At 41.3% G+C, this 21,365-nt stretch overlaps 1 protein-coding gene across 2 annotated transcripts in view; it reads left to right on the top strand.

Moving 5' to 3' along the window:
* The window catches only part of ABCD3 (ATP binding cassette subfamily D member 3), a 63,606-nt gene that overhangs the window by 37,984 nt on the left and 4,257 nt on the right, over positions 1–21,365 (top strand). For both annotated transcript variants that reach the window (XM_018559223.1, XM_018559222.1), the window contains 12 exons: positions 894–963; positions 2,193–2,262; positions 2,935–3,032; positions 3,112–3,203; positions 5,436–5,527; positions 5,610–5,682; positions 9,078–9,141; positions 10,788–10,865; positions 10,990–11,055; positions 11,137–11,226; positions 11,331–11,450; positions 13,505–13,609. In XM_018559223.1, the coding sequence (XP_018414725.1) occupies positions 894–963; positions 2,193–2,262; positions 2,935–3,032; positions 3,112–3,203; positions 5,436–5,527; positions 5,610–5,682; positions 9,078–9,141; positions 10,788–10,865; positions 10,990–11,055; positions 11,137–11,226; positions 11,331–11,450; positions 13,505–13,609 (1,018 nt within the window). The remainder of the gene's footprint in view (positions 1–893; positions 964–2,192; positions 2,263–2,934; positions 3,033–3,111; positions 3,204–5,435; positions 5,528–5,609; positions 5,683–9,077; positions 9,142–10,787; positions 10,866–10,989; positions 11,056–11,136; positions 11,227–11,330; positions 11,451–13,504; positions 13,610–21,365) is intronic.

Consider the following 21,365-nt stretch of genomic DNA (forward strand, 5'->3'; position numbering starts at 1 on the left):
CCACTGTCTACTGAATGAGTCACATGAGTACATTAATAAATGTACTCCTGTGACCTAAAGGAAAAGTAAAGGCAAGAAAAAGGTTTGGCTTTAATTCTCCTTTGAGCCTCTTGCCAGGATAAAACACATCATTGGAGGAGCCTGTGTCCGGCAGCATTTTGTTCACGGACAGTAACGTTTTATTAAGAAAAGAGAATATCTGAGAGTGACCTACATTTGTTTGTGGAACATTATGGGGTTTAGATGTACCCTACGTAGGGCTGGGGCTGGTTCTGCCTACATCATCATACATTTAAGGTAGCCGAACACAGTTCACATTTCGACTGATTCCTGCTGAATAGGCAAAGCTGTGTGTGAACCTGTCAGTACCACTCAACAAAGTTCAATTTAAAAATCTAAGGATTCAGGAGTAAAATTGTTGGCCGGACAATGGCTGTATTTAATCAGATGCAGTCACTGTTTGTGTATTCTGACAGCCATGGGTGTCAGCTGTTTGAATATATAGTGGAAATAAAGACCGAAAGCAAGCACGGCTAACTGATTAAATCAATGGTCAGATGTTATGGAGCTGTCTGTCACTTTTGATAAAGAGGGCTGTTGTTCTCTCAAAATATTGGTGGTGTTGTTGATATGGGACTACAGTCAAATCTGACTGTCTAGATGGACTAGATGAATGTTTGTGCTGTATTTATGATGTACTTTTGAAAGCAGTATCTGTCAGGGAAGTTTCTTCATTCAGGCTGTTTAGTGTAGCTGGAAAAATCTGTGACTGTATGGCCAGCCTTACTTTGTGTCTTGTAGCAATGGTCATTGCTCAGTGGCAGTTGGAATATTGTAGAAAAAAAATGGATCCTTTTTTTGTTAAGTAATTTTTTTTTTCCATTTCATTTTAGTGAAGAAATTGCCTTCTACAATGGAAACAAAAGGGAAAAATTGACTATTCACTCCGCCTTTAACAAATTGGTAAGAGACACTTTTATGGCTTGCATGTATTTATATGTCGGAATTAGAGCAGTAGTTGATCATTTTGAATAAATAATAGTAAACCGTTGATGATAATAATAATTATAATAGTTTGTAGCAAAGTGTAATAATAGTCTATGGTTGTGATGCTTTATAAAAATGATTGAGACAGGAATTAAAGTGGATCTGAAGTCAGAAACCCATTTGGTCCACCTACCCCTCACACTGCCACAGTCACAACAACCTCAGTATCTGCCCAATACTTGCCTGTCACCAAGTGCGCTGACCTTCTGGGTCAAACAGTCCAGTGAATTTACTTCTGCATTTACATCTATGTCTAAGCTAAGGAATTTGAAATCTGTGATGCATTTATAGGCGTTCATGGCAAACATTGCTTCTGCCCTTTTTCATTCTCTCCTCAGTAAGGTTATGTCTGAAGTCAAAGGAAATCGCGGTTTTGCTAGATCCAAATGGAGAGCACTTTGGGTGACGGATAAGTATCAGGCAGCTATATTAGGTTTTCATGACAGCAGGCAGTGTAGGGGCTTGGATCCATGCAGCGAGTTATCTGCCAGTTTAAATTGACTTGAGTTTTGTACGACAGTCTTGAAGATATTTTCCATTTAATAGATCTTCCTATCTAAAAGATTGCAGACAGCACAACTGAAACATGCTGAACTCAATAAATTCTCAAGACCGAAAAATCCATTTCAGTACATATTGGTTTTGTCTCATAATTGCGCCTAGCATGGGCACCTTTTAACCTTTCCCTGCTTCCTGGAAGTGTATACAGCAGACTAGCTAAGCATTCAAAACGTTGACCAACTAATTTTGTAGCACAACATGATTCATGCCCTTTTTCTATGAATGGCTTCCCATAGCAGGGCAATGCAATGATGCATACTCCAAACCCAGCTGTTTTATAAGTGTATATGTAAATGTTACGGTCATGTCTACTACTCTTTGATGTAAGGTTATAACGCAGTAGGGTAATCCTGTCTTGTACGTTTTTGGATGTGACAACATTATAAACATCAAAGACTTCGAAAGAGATATTCTAAAAGAGTATTTAAGATATTTTGCGTAGACCCTAGTTGCTGGACTTGACAGAATGTACTATCAATGGTCATCTCAAGTTAAATTGTTAGTAATGAGAGCTCTGTCATTGTTTTACTCGTATATGCAGATTTTAATCTGATTATTCACTGACTTTATTTTGCTCTTCACAGGTGGACCATTTACATTCCTTCATTTTGTTCAGATTTTCCATGGGCTTTGTAGACAGCATTATTGCCAAGTGTAAGTCGTAACCTGTATGAGATTGTCTAGTATGCATACAATAAAACGTATTATATATATATATTATATGTATATGTGTGTGTGTGTGTATGTATATATATATATGTATACACACACACACACACACACTGGGGGGAATTTATCAAAACTGGAGCAGCCGTGCATGGCCACCAATCGGCTTCTCTCTTTCATTTTCAAATCTTAACTGAACAAACTGTAGAGAGAAGCTGATTGGTTGCCATGGGCAACTGCTCCAGGTTCTGCTTGCTCCAGATTTGATAAATTCCCCCTCTTGTGTTTGTAGAGCAGTGTATGATGCAAATGCAAGCTTTATTTTTTGCATTGTTTTCCATGATGCTTATGGTATGAAATGCAGACACTCAGTTGGCCTGATGTACCAAAGTGTCAGTAAAAATCGCTGGAATTACTTCCCACAACCATCCATCAGATCCATATCTGCCCTGTAAATTTGATTGTCGGTAGTAATTGTACAAAATAACTCCAATTCTTACTACTGAAACTTTGATACAGCTGGCCCACAGTGGTGGAGTAGGCAGAAATCTAATGTTGTCGGTGAACAATTTCTTTTTAGCATGTATTTATGATGAATGTACATTGAGAGTTGATGTGCTTTTTCTTACAGCTATTGTTCTTTTTCTGCTTGCATTGCAGATCTTGCTACAGTGGTCGGTTATTTGGTTGTCAGCCGTCCGTTCCTTACAACAAATCACCCTCGTCATTTGAACAGTAGTCATGCGGAGCTGTTGGAGGTGAGACTCGGTCCTGTGGTTAAGATGTCCCTGCCTATTTAATATACCCAGGCCTAATACTTCTTCCCATGTCTGACAGGACTATTATCAGAGTGGAAGGATGTTGCTGAGGATGTCTCAAGCCCTTGGCAGGATTGTGCTAGCGGGACGTGAAATGACCAGATTATCAGGGTGAGATGGCTCAAAACTTCATTTAAAGGGAAATTCCAGCTTGTGCCACACTGATTTGCAATATAAATCAATGCAAATGTGCTAAAAGAAAAGACTGTGTGTATGTTAAGAAGACAAAGGTGTTAAGAAATATTAATAATTACACAATAGTAATGGTGGGCATCACTAACTTATTGTTGGTGTTTAAGACATGACAATATAATCAGAGACAATGCTCTGATGTTAAGCTTAAGAAATAAACTACCGTATTTTGCGGTCCATAAGACGCACCGGACCATAGGACGCAGGGAGGTCCGGCACGCCTTATGGAGCACTCGAGACTGTAGCTTCTGTGACAGCTTCTATGACAGAAGCTGCAGTTAGTGACCGCTGAGACAGGTGGCGCTGTGATTACAGCGCCACGGTCTCAGTGATGACACAGAGCAGGCGAAGAACGTCTATTCTTCATCTGCTCTATGGTTATCTCGATCGTCGCCGCTGCTCGGTTTTAATACGAGTGATCTCATTAGATCACTCGTATTAAACGAGCAGTGGCTCCTGCTGCTGAACTCGATCGCCGCCGCCGCTGCTCGGCTTTAATACGAGTGATCTCGTTAGATCACTCGTATTAAACGAGCAGTGGCTCCTACTACTCGCCCGGCGCCCGAAACTGCATGTCTCGGGCGTCGGGATTCGCTCCATAAGACGCCGGCACTTTTTCCCCCTCCTTTTGGGGGGAAAAAAGTGCGTCTTATGGAGCGAAAAATACGGTATTCTGCTTGCCCCCATTGACATGCAGGAAGACCTAAATAGTAGGATAGCTGTAGCCTCGTATCCTGTATAAAATGGCCTTTTAATTAGTAAGGTGTTTATTAAGAGAGGGCTTTGGATAAATTTATAGTTAAATCACAAAATCCCTTTAAATCTTTAGCTTGATGGTTTTGTTTCATCACTGATGTGTTTAGTTAAATATACCTATTCTTTGAATGCTATGTGTTAAAAGGTGAAGCCTGCATTGGAGGTGTAGAGTGGCCACATCCAAGTGACAATGCATTCACTGTATGGGGGTTATCAGGGTGCTTCTTAGCATAATGGTGGAAAATGTCATGGTGGGCAGGAGTAGAAATAAGGGGAAGTAGACAAGACTTTGTTGCTAATGCAGCTACAGGGATTCTAACACCAGTGACCTAGAATCATTTATATCAGTCCACGTCACAGCAACCAGACTCATAATTTCGAATGTGTTTTTTATTTTTTAAATCACAATCACACACTTGTATTAGTTAGGTAAGCTGACTTGCATGTAATAGTTGGAATCCATGACCTAAGAGTTACAAAACTCCTTTATTTTAACTGGTTCAGACATGAACCTGGGACCTTATTTACAAGACAGCGTCTCTACTGAGAATCACTTTGGAATAGAATGTCCTGATAGGTAGCCATGTACACTAGTAATGTAGTTGTTACACCTCTAAACTCAGGTACTCAGATGTGCTTTCACTGCATGAAAAACCAACCAGTGCAGCTCATCATTTAAATATTCATCCATATTTTGCCCTTCTGAATGTTCTGTAGATGCTTTGCCATATTGCATGTACTGCCTCTATCATGTACTGCAAGTCAGGTAAACATGAGGAAGATAACTGTGGGGTTGCTGTGTGCTTGCTAAACCATCAATATATCAATCGCTGAGCAAATTGTTGGCGCTATATAAATCCTGTATTATAATAATAATAATATTACTTTGAAATATTGCTGTATTCTAGTGTAAGTCAGAAAAGAATAAAAAAAGTAAATGTCTGCAATAATTGCTAAAATCAAGGTATAGTAACAACTTTGTATTTGGGATATTGTCTGCCTTTGAGGCCAGGTTCACTCCATTTTCTGGAGCAGATCTACAGACTCAGTGCTGTGCGTTTTTGCCGCGATTTTCCTGCGGTTTTGTTTAGCTTAAATGGGCTTTCAGGTGCAGTCCAGTGTGTTTGCAGCGTTTGCATGCATTTTTGATGTTTCCATGCGGTCCTGTGCATTCCAGACCAGAGAAAATAAGACTAGCAGTATTTTCTTTTGTCTGGGCCGGAACGGACTGCGCTGGTGTGAACAGAGCCCAGAAATACTATAGGGATGCTTTTTTGGTCTGGGAATAAACTGTTCTGGTCTGGGGATGATCCGGACATGGTGTGAACGAGCCCTATTTGCTTGTAAAATGAACTTTGACACATGGCTAGTACTAAGAGAATGTTATGTGTGTAGTTTCACAGCCAGGATTACAGAGCTGATGCAAGTGCTAAAGGAATTGAACGAAGGCAAATATGAACGCACTATGGTTTCTCAACAGGACAAAGGTAATTGCGTCATTCACTTCTTAGGTTATAAAACATCCTTTCTTAACTGCACTTACTGATATGTTTTTCTTTGAAATTGTAGAGTCCGACTCTGTTCCCAGCATTCCCTTGATTCCAGGAAGTGGTAGGGTTATAAACACTGACAACATCATCAAGTGAGTTTTTTGAGTGATTTTTCAGCAACATTCCTCTGTATTTCACTAGTTAAGGCTGAACTGTGTGGAATGCTGATTTACCACATCGTTAACTGGGGTTGGGGAAACCAACATTTCATCACTAACAAAGGAAATGTGTTAATAACTGGAATGACAATATCTCCCTGCATGTTTCTGGCAGCATTTAATGACTGTACTGTAGTCTGGAGTTTACAGTAGATGTTATTACATGGTTGTAATGCACTGTTTCCCCATATTTAACAGCAGTATTCATTTTTATTTTCACATGGACTATATTTATATATTTAAAAGTTATTTCTGCACACAACTAGTTATACAGTTTTTTGGTAAACCTTGTAGCCTGCACCAGTGGTGTCACAAGGGGGTGCGGGCCGCACACGGGGGACACCATTGGAGAGGTGACACCAAAATGACAGTGTACGTGGATAGAGAACTGGCTACGGGAACGGGTCCAGAGGGTATCTGTAAATGGCACCTTTTCAGACTGGGCTAGTGTAATGAGCGGTGTGCCTCAGGGTTCTGTGCTGGGTCCCATATTGTTCAACTTATTTATTAATGACATCGGGGAGGGTGTTAACAGCGATATTTCCGTGTTTGCGGATGACACCAAAATTACGGTCGTGCATGCGTATCGACGTCACGTGCATGCGCGATGACATCGCGGCGGGGTGTCACCCAGTCTCGGGACGCCGCTGGCCGGCACTGATTTCAGGCATCCCTGATAGGGCACCTGTAACTCCGTCCTCACCCCCTTACAACAGCATTGACAGATCTTGCTTGTCTTCATGCAGAGCTGTAGTGTCACCCAGTCTTAAGGTGCCCATACACCTTACGATTGTCGTACGATTTTCGTATGCGATCGACTTTTCGGCCGATAATCGTATGTGTGCATTGCAGTGTCCGACCGACAGTACTGTACAATCGTACGACTTTTGACGGTCAAGCATGTTGGAAAACTTTGCTAGATCGTACGATTGTCGTAAGGTTGCTGGCATTTCCGTCCGTCAAAAGTCGTACGATCTACACTGCGCTTGCGCTAACGAAAATACGGCAAATCAATTACCGCATTTCGTCCACATGCTTTTCGTTAATTACGGCTAAATTAATCTTGCGATCATCGGGGCAGGATGGGGCTGCCGTACGGAAATCGTTCGACTATTCTATCATCGGACGAAAAGTTTCGTCCGATAATCGTAAGGTGTATGGGCACCTTTAGCTGGCTCTTCTTAGGCCCTATTCACACCTGCAAATTGGGGCAATGGCACGAGTCTCACATATTCCTCTGTCAGATTTCCTGTGGGTGGGAGGTACTGTATAATCAAGTGACAGCTGCCACTATATGCAGATGTTCCCAAGTAATTGCACAGAACAGACTGTGATTACCTACAATGATGATGGCACCTGGAAGTAAAAAGTCTGCATTTTGGTGCAGTTATTTGCAGGTAGTCTCAGGCTGTGCGATTATTTAAGAACAGTGTGCGGTGGCAGCTGTCATTGAATCATACAGCACCTTCCACTCGCAGGAGATCACTTAAGTCTCCACAGAGGAATTCAAAAGAGTCATGTGATCAGCCCAGGTCTGAAGGGGGTAAGGTTGCATGGCATAGAATTAATATTGTGAATTACTATCTACTTGTATAGTGCTAAATTGTTCTTCACATACATAGAGGGGAATTTACGAAGACTCCCTTTCAGCCGGCATTCCTCGATCAGTTGATCGATGAACCCTGCTGGAAAATCCCTGTGTGACCAGACCCGGCAGCCAATGAGCTGCCCGCTGTGATTGGGCATTCTGACAGGTGCTTGTGGCACCTGTCAGAATACAGTGCAAACAGCAGCGATTCCTCCCGCAGGTTGAACGAAAGAAATTGACAGGTGTATGGCCAGCTTAAAGGTGTTCTAAACCCTCCGTTTTTTTTGCTTATATCTACTGCTAGCATGCAGTAGATATAGGCAAGAAGTGGGGAAAAAAAACAAAAAACGCTTAAAATCATTTTAACCAGTTGCCGTCCGCCCGTAGTAGAAAAACGGACGGACGGCACTGTCGCATTGGCGGGTTGCCGTCCAATGCGAACACATATAGGCGATCGGCGGCTCCTTGCTGATCCCCGTCCGGGCTGTGAATGCAGAAGTGATGTGTATTACATCACTTCCGCATTCACCTGTCAGTCATCTGCCTGCTATAGCCAGGGAGAAGAAGCAGATAAAGCAGATCTCTGCTTCATCAGCTTCTTTTGGGGTCCACAGGTGATATTAGGGGTCCATTTTTTTTTGCCTTTTAATATCACTTTAAGGCTAGCTATACAGGCTTAGATTTCGCTTGTTCAGCCTTGCATTGCTGACTTCTAACCATTAGATGACTGACTAAAACTTTGTCACTGATCTCGGTATAAATATGCGGATCAGAAAACTCAGACTTCCTAATCTGCATATTGTTCACTGAACACAACGGATCAGCATGACGACTATGAAACTAGGATTTTTAGATGGAAAAATCAGCAATGGCATCAACAAAAACGTCATCAGCCCAGGTTTTATTTAAAATGTCGCCACTTGCACTCTGCTGTGACTTACTGGTAGGCAATATTACTAAAACAAAATGTAATGGTCTGTGTTTTTTTTTATTACTTAAAAACCCCTATGTACCTGTGAAATGTATGCAGTCTTATCATTCTGAAGTTATTAGACAGCAATACTGAAACTGCCCAGCAGGGGTCCCCAGTATATAGTTTGAGAGTAGCTACTTGGGGATTCCAGGTATAGGAGAGATACTGTGTGCTTACAATAATTCTGTACACAATATTGCTCTTCCTTGCCTGTTAAAGCTTATTCATATATTCCAAATGTTTACTAGGAAATCACGGGCTGCAGTCATCTGCCTTTTAAACTGGTAAAGGTAGAGTGATGTAAGGATACAAAATCCCAGGATACCATTGTGATGCTTTGTGGGATTTTCCCACAGGGTTTTTGAATTCCCAAAAGGGACACTGCATGAAGTTTGTTATTCCAGTGTTTTCTGTTCATTTTTTTGAATGGGTAATCCAGTTTCCCCCCCATCAGTCTGTACTTATACTGGTAGGTTAATTAGGGCTTATCCACAGGTAAAAGTGGATACAAGGAAAATTAGATACTTCAGAGGTTACACGAGTAGTTCTGTATTTCAGCACTATATAAAAGAATAATCTAAATGCCCAGACACATTATGTCTCATGAAAGCTTAAATAATTCTCATTTGGTTTAGAAAATCGGCAACACACTGGTCATTTTTGCCATTTATTTCTAGTGTATCTAACTTTCCACTCGTTGTGATACAAATGTTATAATATGCCATGTGTATATAATAATTGTCCATTCTATTTTTTTTTTTTTGAAAGATTTGATCATGTTCCTCTTGCAACGCCAAATGGAGACATTCTAATCAGAGATTTGGACTTTGAGGTTAGTAGTGTTATCTCTTTTCTAAATTCTGTTCTTTAATACCCCAGTTTGAAGGACCCATTCTTTAAAAAAAATTGGCACTGGTAGGATAAAAAGGTTAAATGTGGAGCCTCACCATCAATAAGTACTGGCCATGCCTTATAACAGCTAGAACTTGTAATCCAGGGAGCAGTGCGAGCATTCTGGATGGGATTCAGCCCAAAGGTAGATGATTGCACTTTTGCAAATCCTTAGACAAAAGTCTCTCCCCTCTCCTGGTACGGTTATTCATGCCAGTACAGCTGAGACACTGTCACGGATCCTTATATGGCTGATAACAAATGGAGCACAGATGTAATTTTTAAAGCATGCTTGAAGTGTAACCATGCAAACTATGTAGCAGAGTGGGGAAAGACAACAGCACCTTTGATAAGGGGACCTTTTGTGTGTTCTTCCATAGATAATATAATAATGCACAGCTCAAAAGATGCAAGGAATGCAAAAAGTTAGAGCATGTGATGGTCAGACTGTATAGGACCTGTACCTAGGCCTACACCACTCTATCCAAAACTAAAAGAAAAGTTTGGGCTCAACATATACTTAAAAGTGTATGTCCAGGTTTTTAGGGTTTTGCTCCGTGTTTATGAGAAGGGTTAGAACTTAGCTGCTCAAGACTTAAATCAATATGTCTCCATGTCTATTGGCAACCTCGGTTATATTACATGTGTCTGCCATCAGTACTGTTTAAAGTAGTATTAAACTCTCAAACTTTTTTTTCAATAATGAATCCAGATCAAACAAATATACATTGCCCAGCAATGCATTGCTTTACATTTTTGCACAAACACTAAGGCCTCATTCACACGAGAAACAGCCAGCACGTACAGCTCCGTGCTGCGTGCACAGCCGTATCTGGCAGCCCCCTGGGAAGGACAGGTGCTGCGTGTGATTTAGTACGCAGCCCCTGTCTTTCTCTATGGGGCTACGCGGCGGTACGCCGCCCTACACTCACCCCAATTGCAGGTCCGTACGGGTGAGGGTGTCCCAGCTCGAATAGAGTCCCACCGCACTCCCATACAATGTGTGGGAGGGGGGGGGGTGCTGGATCAATCCTGTCAGTATGGACACCCGCACGGACAGGGGCTATGTACTAATCGCACGCTGCAACTGTCCTTCCCGGGGGGCTGCCAGATACGGCCGTGCACGCAGAACGGAGCTGTACGTGCCACCTGTTTCTCATGTGAATGAGGCCTTACAATAATTTTGTTTCTGAGCAGCTGCTTCCAAGTCGCTTAGCTTCCCTGAACTTCCTGTCCAGTACAAGATCACAAAGGACAGCAACTGTTCATCTGCTAGCTTGGGGAAGGGCAGAGAGAGACCAGGTGGGGAGGGGAGTAGCTTGATATGCTATGTCTGTATGTTTGTGGAGACGCACACAGCATACTAGCACACACAAGGGTGACTGCATAGCAATCTGAGAAAGGAGTCACTAAAACAGGAAGTCAGGACCAGTGCTCAGGAGACCAGCTGATTCTGCAGGAAAATAAACTTTTAAACATCAAGGAGCAGCATTCATTGTAAGTGATTTCATCCTAGCTTAAAATCCCTTTTGAATTTAATATCACTTTAAATATAAAGAAATATTTTAACAACCTATCTGTTCACAGGTGAGATCTGGCACCAATGTCCTGGTCTGTGGGCCAAACGGCTGTGGAAAGAGTTCCCTCTTCCGTGTTTTAGGAGAGGTAGTTTTTTTTTCTGTAGCTTTTTATATCTGTATATGTGGCATGCAGATGGGAGTGATTGGTTATTACTACCGTAGTACTAATGCTCATTTTTTACAGTTTTGTTATATATTTGTTTTTATAGTTGTGGCCACTGTTTGGAGGATGTCTGACTAAGCCCGAACGAGGAAAACTGTTTTATGTTCCCCAGGTAATTTTCATTAACATTGTCATCAGGCATAAAGGGGGGGGTAATACATCTATTCATCTATTCATCTGTTTACATTTTTAGAGGCCGTATATGACATTGGGGACATTACGGGACCAAGTCATCTACCCAGACACACATGAAGACCAGAAACGTAAAGGCATCGCAGACAAGGTTAGAAACCACGTGTCTGTATTTTTAACGATCAAGTGCATGTTTATAGTTATAAAAGACAAAGGAATTGAGCGTTTTAAGCACGGTATTTTCCACCCACACAGGTCCTAAAGGAGTACCTCGATAATGTTCAACTGGGACCAATTTTGGAACGTGAAGGAGGCTGGGATAGTGTCCAGGATTGGATGGATGTTCTCAGTGGAGGAGAAAAACAAAGGATGGCGGTATGGCACTATGCTCAATTATATAGAGTGCTACCTATTGATTTCTTTACATAGGTTGATGATATGCAGTTGTGTGAAGCATGTTGATGCGCAACCCTTGAAACTGGTTATATGATTCCGATCATACAGTGTTCTCCAAATTTACTGAATAGTAGCGTTATCTCTGCTGCTGTTTCATTTTACAGACGTTGTTGGTGTCACTACTCTTCGGATATTAAATATATTCTATATGTTATCACTTGTGACTAATTCAATAAGTATACATAGTAATAAGAGATGTATACGTAAAGCATACACTTTAATGACAGCCAATAAAAAAATGTAATGTAAAAAGCAGTGCAGAAGTACATTGTTGCAGAACAGTCAGCACCAGGAATGCAATGGTAAGGCACAGCGATATTTATCTATCCATATAACTCATTCCTGGGATGCAGCGGTAAGGCATTGTGAGGTGAATTTAACATGATTGTTTTCTTCTGTCATAACCGTTCAATTAATTGCTTTTGGTGTCAAAAGTAGAAGCACAGTACCATAGCTATCCAGAATAGCTGGAACCTTTGCTGTAATAAGAAAAAGCATTAAAGGAGAACTATGAGGTGAGTGATTTCCACTCACCTCATAGTTCTAGCCGACCTGTGACAATGAGACTGTCACAGGTCCGCTCAGTAGATCGGGAGGTGAGCGAACATATACCGGCGTTCGCTCACCTCTCGATCCTGTCACGGCTCTCTGCCGTGACAGGGGAGGGGCTGGATTCCCCCCTCCTTGTTCCGATCCGCCAGCGGGCGGATCTCAACATCGCAGCTGGGCGGATCTCAACATCGATGTTGGGATCCGCTCCAGCTCCGGCGTCTCGGTATACCGCGAGCTGTAGCTCGTGGTATACTGAGCTTAGGGTAACGGGAGGACGCTAGTTTGTGTCCTCCCGTTACCCTAAGGAGAACTATGGGGAAAAGCCCTGACCCCATAGTTCTCTTAACACCTTTTACAGAGTATTATTCCCCTGTGCCTCTAGCAGTCTATAGTACCAGGTAAGTTTGACTTCCTAAGTCTCATCGGCAGTTCTGTGCTGCTCTATGTGTTTTATAGATTGTAAATAATAAATGCATCCTGTTCCTGGAGGATTTTGAAATTTCAGGATTCAAAGCACTATAGCTATCTGTCATGCTTCATCCTGCTGCTGACAAATCTCATTGAGAGTAAAAACACAGAGACTTAAACTCCAAGCAAAGCATTCTTTATTTTTTTTAATGTTTAATTTTCACGTTGTGTCTCTTGTATATTTTTTTTTATTCAGGAGTTCCTAATAATGAGAAATAAATGTAGTACAGAGAGACCTAGTTCTGATGCAGTTGGAAGCTGGAAGTGCATCCATGAATGATACCAGTTCCAGTGTCATGCCTCCTTTCCTCTCACTCTTCTGCGCCATTCCCAAAATATAGCACAGTGATGACATTTGTGCTGTGCTTTGTGATTAGCACAGCAGAGTGAGGGGGGTGAAGGCACAACACCAGAACTGGTGTCGTTAATGGACTCTATTACTATGCAGCCGGGAGCTGGAGGTGCAGCCCTCTGCTCTGCATATCAGAAGCTCTCAGATGTACTTAGCTCCTGAGTGAATAAAAAAAAAGAGTGGTAATGCAAAGAAATCAGTGCCCTGAGTTAGGCAAAATATGTAGACAGCTGTTGTTCTGAAAATGCTAGGTCCCTGGCTGTCATGCCAATGCTTTGGCTTTAAACCACTGATCTGGACCCAGCTTAGCGATGAGGTATTTTGTTTTTTTGTATTTGCTGCGTGCATGTGGCCAGGCAGCTTGCATTATCAGAAGGAGCATATTTTTCTCCTGACAGGTGTACCTTAAACTATAATGATGTAGACTGTCACAGAGCTGCTAATTTGCACATTGGCAAGCCAGGAATATCAAAAGAATCACAATTATATTTGGAGTTTTCAAATGTTTTATTGCCATTACTGCAGTGTAGTCACAAATTAGCATTTAGAGTTTGTCTGCGCCTTCAGTTTGGTTTTATGCTTTTTCTTCTTTTGATTTTAGATGGCACGCTTATTCTACCACAAGCCTCAGTTTGCAATCTTGGACGAATGCACGAGCGCTGTTAGTGTGGATGTAGAAGGGTATATCTACAGCCATTGTAGGAAGGTAGGTGGAGGAAAATGTGTTTTACTTCATGCAGAACCTTGAGCATTCTCATGGGGCCGACCCCTTAAGTCTGGGGCCTCACAGACATTTATTGTGCTCTTATTATAATTGGCCCACTGGATGGTACTTTGTGTAAATGGTGGTGGGATCTGTCTAGAAGTTTTATTTGTGACCATAAATTGGTAAAAAAGTATATCCTTCAGCTCTGGGTGTATGCAAGAGAATTCCACAACCAGTCTTTTGGAGTCTTGTGTGTGGCAAATTCCTTTGTGATGCAGGTGGTGATCACTCCTAGGAAACCTTAAGGTGTGTGTGTGTGTGTGTATAGATATATTAATGATATATGTGTGTCCCCTCAAGTAAAACAACTTTTGGAGCTCGCTGGGTTTTTTTTTAATGTGTGTTGCATGCTGAAATGAGAGCGAGCTCTAAATGGTCTCAATTGCATATATAAAATGTGATCACTGGCAGCAGTCAGCACAGCTCAACCAAGAATGTGGCTGTCACACCCTTCCAATACGCTGGGAGACATGGGTATAAAACATTATGATACCATCACATGCCGGAAATGCGCTTAAGTAGCTCTCATTTACAGTTGTGAGAAAAAGTTTAAGAATTTCTGCGTAAATAACTCATAAACCGATAACATATGTGATCTTACGTCATAATAGTGACTAAAGGCAATCTCAATTGCACACGTCATTTTGTATTGCCACATTTAAAAAAACAAAAGGTTTGAGCAAACAAGGTTGGAAAAGCATTTTAAAGCTTGACGTTTTGAAAGGAGGAGTCCAGTGTTGAGGTAGATATGGGTTTCTCATGCCCTGCAAATAATATCACAGCATTTAGATTACCTGCTCCTCACATGGCAAATTTCCTTCTGCCTTACACTGCCTTCTGGTTGGATGGCATGGTTCAGTGCTAGTATCACATTTTCATGCCAACTGTGAAGCACAGTGAAGAAAGTCTGATTCTACCGCAATGCCTCAAGACTTGGTTTATGGTAAAGTAAAATGTTTAAGATAGTTATTATTTAGACAAGGATCAAAAATCTACAAAATTCCTTAAGCTGGTCACCCACAGCTCAAATTTCGGTCATTGCTTGCTTAATCAGAAATTTGAGCTGTGGATTGCCCTGCCAGCATCGCACGCTTTAACAAAAGTAAACTTTTTAGTCAACTCCTGTCATGAAACTGGATGGAAAATTATCGGCTGAACAGTGGCTGCATCCAGTCAGGTTCAGTCACCGTTAGGAGTGAGTGGCTTGATCCCGTGGATGTCTTTGGTTGGCCATGGAAGGCCAGATTACATAGTTACATAGTATTTGAGGCTGAATAAAGACACAGGTCCACCAAGTTCAACCTCTGTGTGTGTTGTGCGTACGTGTGTGTGTATATGAGTCCCTGTGTGGTCTCAGGTTGGCCATGGAAGGCCAGATTACATAGTTACATAGTATTTGAGGCTGACTAAAGACACAGGTCCATCAAGTTCAACCTCTGTGTGTGTTGTGTGTACGTGTGTGTGTATATGAGTCCCTGTGTGGTCTCAGTTTTTAAAAGTACCTGTACCCCTGTATGATACGGTCTCTTAGGACAGTATCCAATTGATTTTTGAATGGTTCAATATTCTGTGCTGATACCACTGCTTGTGGCAGAGAGTTCCAAAATGTAACCACTCTGACTGAAAAGAAGCCCTTAGGCCCTTTTGTGGTTAAATCTTTTCTCCACCAATTTCAGGTGGTGACCTCTAGTCTTCTTAATAGAGTTTACAGTAGAAAGTTTATTGCTGATGCCATCGCCACTAAACATTTTGTACATCACAATCATGTCCCCTCTTAACATTCTCACTTCCAGCGTGAACACATTTAAATGTAGCAACCTTGTCTCATAGCTTTGATCCTCCAGCCCCTTAATTAGTTTTGTTGCCCTTCTCTGCACTCTCTCCAGCTCCAGGACATCCCTTCTACGGATTGGTGACCAAAATTGAACCACATGCTCAGGATGTGGCCGAACCAGTGATCTATAAAGTGATAAAGTGGCAAAATGATTGCTTTGTCTCTACAATACATTCCCTTTTTAATACATGACAGTACCATGCTAGCTTTGTTTGCTGCAGCCTGGCATTGCAAACTATTATTCAATCTGTGGTCTACTATGACCCCCAAATCTTTTCCCATTTCAGACTTCCCTTTTGGAGTTCCCATTAATGTGTATCCCCCTTGCCTATTTTTAGCCCCAAAATCCAGTACTTTACATTTTTCAACATTAAACCTCATCTGCCATATAGTTGCCCACTCCCCTATTTTTATTCAGGTCCTCCTGTAATGTTATCTCTCCCCAAAAACAACTGGCCATCCACGGCCAAATCATCATACAATACTCGCAAACACCAGCTAGACCAAGTGTTTTCATAGCAGAAAAGAGGAACGGACCTACAAACAAGCACTGCAGACTGCTGGAGAAGGTTGTTTTGTGTGGCAGAAAAATGTTGAGCGACTCTCAGTATTTGGATTATCTGTTGTAAGCTGTGTCACACTGGCATTTCTGGCACTGGTGATACTTCACCTCACCCAAGAACACGGCTCTAATGTAGGGAAATCACCGCCTGAAGTCTCTACAGAAACAGTCCGTTTTGAGTTTCAAAAATGTTGTGCTCAGTGACTTCTCCCACCACCCCTATGTTACTTTAGGACACAAAGATGACATATGGGGTCAGCGAGAAGAACAACTGAGCGGAGCAGTGGGCCAGGAGATTGGCACTTCCGAAAGTGTTGGTTTCTGGAGAGCGGCTTCTATGCTCCAGATCGGCATTCAGTGACGTAGAAGAGGTAAGTATTTTCCCTTTTGCTTGCACAGTTTATTTTAATGACAAATTCACTTTAATCTCTATTAACAAAGGAGTGACATCTTGCTTGTCTCCCCAGCAAGGGAGCGATACCTTAGGGAAGGTGAGCGATTTTGTCCCTGGTGTGACAGTTCTTTGGTGTCACAAACATTTTCCCAGTTGTATTCTATTCAGTTAGATTAAGAGCCCATTCACAGCAGATCCGTTGCATCACATCACGATACGTTTTTCAATGGATGGTAATGCAAGGGCAACGAAAAATGAATTGGTGTGAATGGGACACTACACAACAGTGTGTTGTGATGCTGTCTGTTGCACTGAGAAGAAAGCATGCTCTACTTTTTTTTTTTAACCGTAATGCATAGCAAGCTTTAGTGAAGTATGTTCACTCTGGACATGCCATTTTACATAAAGCTTGATCAAAATATAAAAAAAAGACAAAAAAGTGCCCTTCCTTAACCCCTTCATGACTGAGCTAGTTTTCAGGTTCTGTTCATAAATGACTGACACATTTTTTACATTTTTGCTGTGTGATTCTTCCACAGCAGTAATATACTTTCTTACTAAATGTACCCACACATATTATATATTGTTTTTTAGAGGACAGATAGGGCTATATAATTATATCACATATGTGTACCTAACCCCTCACTTAGTTTGAATAAAAAAAAAAAAATGAGGAAAAAAACTAGAAGAAAACACTTTTTTCACAAGTTTTGATTATTTTTTTTTTTTTTTAGAATTTTTTTATATTAATTATAGTATAAAAAATATATTTATATATAATTTATATTTTCCTAATTTTGTTTTACACTTTATTTTAATTTTTTTACACTTTGTAAAAAAAATAAAAATAAAATAAAAAAACTTTTTTTTTTCTTGTCAGTTTATATCAAGCAATCACTATGACAGCTTGATAAATTAACTTTTTTATTTTATTTTTGGCTATTAGGCTGATCCAAACTTAGGAACAGCTAATAATAACCTTAGAGACTGATCCTGACTTTAGTCAGATTCAGATCTCACTAAAAGCTCTTTGATCGTGCCTAGACGATCAGAAATGATACATTTCACTCAAAAGAGATACATTGTATTCTTTCAGTGAAATGTATCTAAACATTCGGCTCTCGAACTGTCAAAACAAATAGCAGAGAGGTGAGGTGAGTCACTGCTGCCTCTCTGCTATTTTGAGCTGTCAAATACGGGATCGCAAATTGCGGTCCTCTATTTGCATGTAACGGCTTCATTCTTTCATTAATGAAAGGAAGAAGCTTTTACAAAAAGCTTAATTATTTCATTAATTAATGCCTCAATACTGAGACATTAATGAATGACTGTTAAATGCTGAGAATCAGCAAATACCGGCATTACAAAGCCTGATATAACTCATCACGTACAGTGCACGTGGCCAGTCATATAGGCACAAAGTGACAGGACGTACACTGTACGTCTCCCGTCACGAAGGGGTTAACCAGCTCTGAATAGCTGTTGTTTGTGGCTGACCACCTCAGCATATCTGTATCGGGGGAAGCCATGATGGTGTCTGGACACACCATCATTGTGTCATCATGACTGACAACTGAAACATAGGAAGGAATTATTGATGCTAAAGAGTTTTTTTTCTGCCCTTGATTCAGACCTCCTCTGCCTAATTAAGAATGAGTTGGACACAGATCCTCACTCCTAGTTTTAATTCTTCATGTGTTTAGTAATATGGTTCCTATGACATAGATATTGTTAGATATTTGTTTGTAAATGCTAGTCTAAAGCTGACCATAGTTGCAGGCTGAACAAAACAAATGTAACCGATTCCTCCATCCACTCTAGTCGGTGTGGATGGATGAAACTTCCGCTTTGTATTCTAACAAATCTTTGATCCACCTCACTCCAGACCAGAATCTAAATATGACGGTGGGTGCTGGTATGATCGGCGGCTGGCCCCTTGTAAATCACATAAGTATTGGAATAGTCACCGCACTCCAAGGTCAAACATGCTTGGAAGTCTTTTGTTCAGACGTTAGGCAATCTAAATCCACAAAAGCAACGTTTCCGAACCGAGGATTGTCCCTTTCAACGTCGCTGTGTTTGCCTGTTGAAAGGTCCACGCTCGGTTCTGAAATGCTGTTTTTTTGCACTGTCACTTTGACTGGCTAGCGTCTGAATAAAAGATGTCCAGCATATTTGACCTTGGCATGCAGGTGACTATTTCAATACTTCTTTGTATTCTGACAGCGGTGGATGTGCTGCTGTCTGAATACTCGAACAGTGACAGCAGCTGATTGGCTGTCGTCACTTTTCGCCCAAAGATTTTCCATCCGGCTTCTTTGATTTGATGATCGAGGGATGCCAGGCGGAAGGCCGTTGACAGGGGTCCCACTATGCAAATTTTGTCTGGTTTATCAAGAACCATCTGAAATTCACACAGTGCATGGCCAGCTTAAGTAGCATCTGCTTCAGAAAACATTTACAAAAGAAGCACTGATCAAGCGTATCTCAACTCAAAAGCAAACATTTAGAATATTGCAGCTAATCAATCCTTGGATGTGGTGGCTGTATTACTTTCCTTTTCTTTCAGGCTTTATTGTCACCTGGGAATTCCGCTAGCAACACACTTCCTGTCCTAAGGTGACCACGCTGACTCAGTGCACTGTATCTATAAAGGAGCAGTGTTGTCACTCAAGGCTGCTCTCCTGCTTTGTACTACAAACACTACCACCTTTCCTCATCTCTATTACATATGGAGGTAGTGTACTGATTTCACAGACGATCACTGGGAGGGCTAATAGGATTGCTTCTTTTACATTCAGTGCACAGAATGTACACCAAGAGGACACCAAGCTAGCAGGCAAAATCATCAGATTTTTCTGTACTTGTCTGGAAAAAGAAATTGAATGCAGCTACAACATCTAAGGATTGGCAAGCTGCAATATATTACTTTTGTTGTTCTTGGGTTTAAATATCTTTTAAAGGTCTTAAAGCACCCTTCAGATCTAGATCAGGTGTTGCATTTGGATCTTAATGGGAGCGTTGGCTGGTATTTTAAACTCTCTGGCGGTATTATTTTTCTTCGGTTCTTTTTTCGGTTTTTTTTTAAATTCCCGCCGGTTCCCTTGCGACACGGACACTCGCAAGGGATGGAACCCGGAAGACGGATGCCGGCATCGGCCGGAGGACACAGCATGGCTCGAGGGGCAATGTAAGAGTCACTACGCTGTAATCCCAAGTGTGGCTCGGGGTTACCGCTTATGGTACTGAAAATTAACCCCAAGCCACACTCGGGAATACCGCCAGGAAGGTTAAGCATGCTTTAGGAAGGCTTATAAAGTTTAAAACGTAGCCGGCTGAAAGCTTGTGTAAAGTGACAGCATTAAGGTCACTCAGGTTTTTATTGTGTGGTCTCTGAGCTTCTTTTGGTAGATTTCCCCTCACTCCTGTTCTGTCCGACACCCATCAAAACCATGCGGTCTTCTAAACTAACATTTTGGCTGGAGTTTGGCTTTACTTGGAGCCATAACTGGTAAAATGGCATACTTTTATATTCACGTCCTCGCAGTTTTTCCCCTGATGCGGTTTTCATAGACGTCAATGAAAACAGATGTCCAAGCACGTTGATTTATTTTTGGAGTATACTAATTGCGCTCTGTACCCTTTGTTCTTGGTCTTTAAGCTTTCCGGTATATTCCTTAACAGTATCCTGTACACAAGTGTTTAAGGATGACTTCCGCTTTAGGAGCTTACCGAATGCCCTGTGTTTTCCCACATGTTGAGAAGCATTTAGCAAGTGCTTGGTAGGAGTTTTTGACCTTTTGTTAGCGGCTAGCTGTGTTTACCATTTCTCAGAAATCATACCAAACCAAAACCCCATGCTTCTGAAGAACTCCCCAATGCCTCTAGAATATTCCATTGTCCTATATTTCAGATGTCAGGAAGTGTCCACAAAATGCAGCAAGCAAATCAAAGCACAGGAATATCAGTATGCACTAAACGCAACATACGTGCTGTGAATCCAGCCTTAGGGCATATTAACACCATTGAGCTGAGGTAACGTGATTATTCGTGTTGGTACGATGCACTGCCTTGCCAATAGACGTGTGTTGCAGTGCACTGCACTGCCAGAAATCCTCACCTGAATGGGCTGGCCGAACACAAGTTTGTGATGGGGCCTTTAGTATTGAGATTATTTTAATTGTTCAGCTCAGATCCCTTCTGCCCCCTTCAACCCTGTGACATGCCAACAAGTTACCAGCTTACTGTATTACAACAGCCTAAGTGAGTGATTACTGGGGGGCAGGAGAAGGGAATGCTTGCAGGAGATTGACATAATTCTCTATCTGTAGATACTATGCCTAGGTATGTACCCTTGAGTAAAGCTCAAGGATTACTTTTTTTCCATCATGATAAAACGTGTGTGTGTGTGTGTGTGTGTGTTTTATTAGATAGATAGATTTATATAGATAGATTTATAGATTGATATTAACCACTTCAAGACCAGGTGTTTAGACCCCCTTCCTGGCCAGGCCATTTTTCAGTGTTCAGCGCTGCAGTCCTTTGACTGACGTTTATTCTGTCATGCAACGCTGTACTGAAATGAATTTTATACCATTTTTTGGGGACAGATAGGGCTTTATTTTGGGGGTATTTAATCACCACTGGGGTTTTTATTTTTTATTATAATTAGGAAAAATTACAGAAAATTTTGAAAAAAAAAAAGTTTTTTTTTACATTATGTTAGGAAACATTTATTATTAACCATTTTTTTGGTAAAATATAAAAGATCGGGTCACGTCGGGTAAATAGACACCAAACATGTCAAGCTTTAAAATTGCGCGCACCCGCGAAATTGCAGAAAACTACCATACCCAAAATTGGCCATAGGCGACGCTTTAAAAGCTTTTACCGCTCATCAGTTTAG

This window comes from Nanorana parkeri, unplaced genomic scaffold (assembly GCF_000935625.1).
Source record: "Nanorana parkeri isolate BGI_ZX_2015 unplaced genomic scaffold, ASM93562v1 scaffold382, whole genome shotgun sequence".
NCBI classification, from domain to species: domain Eukaryota; kingdom Metazoa; phylum Chordata; class Amphibia; order Anura; family Dicroglossidae; genus Nanorana; species Nanorana parkeri.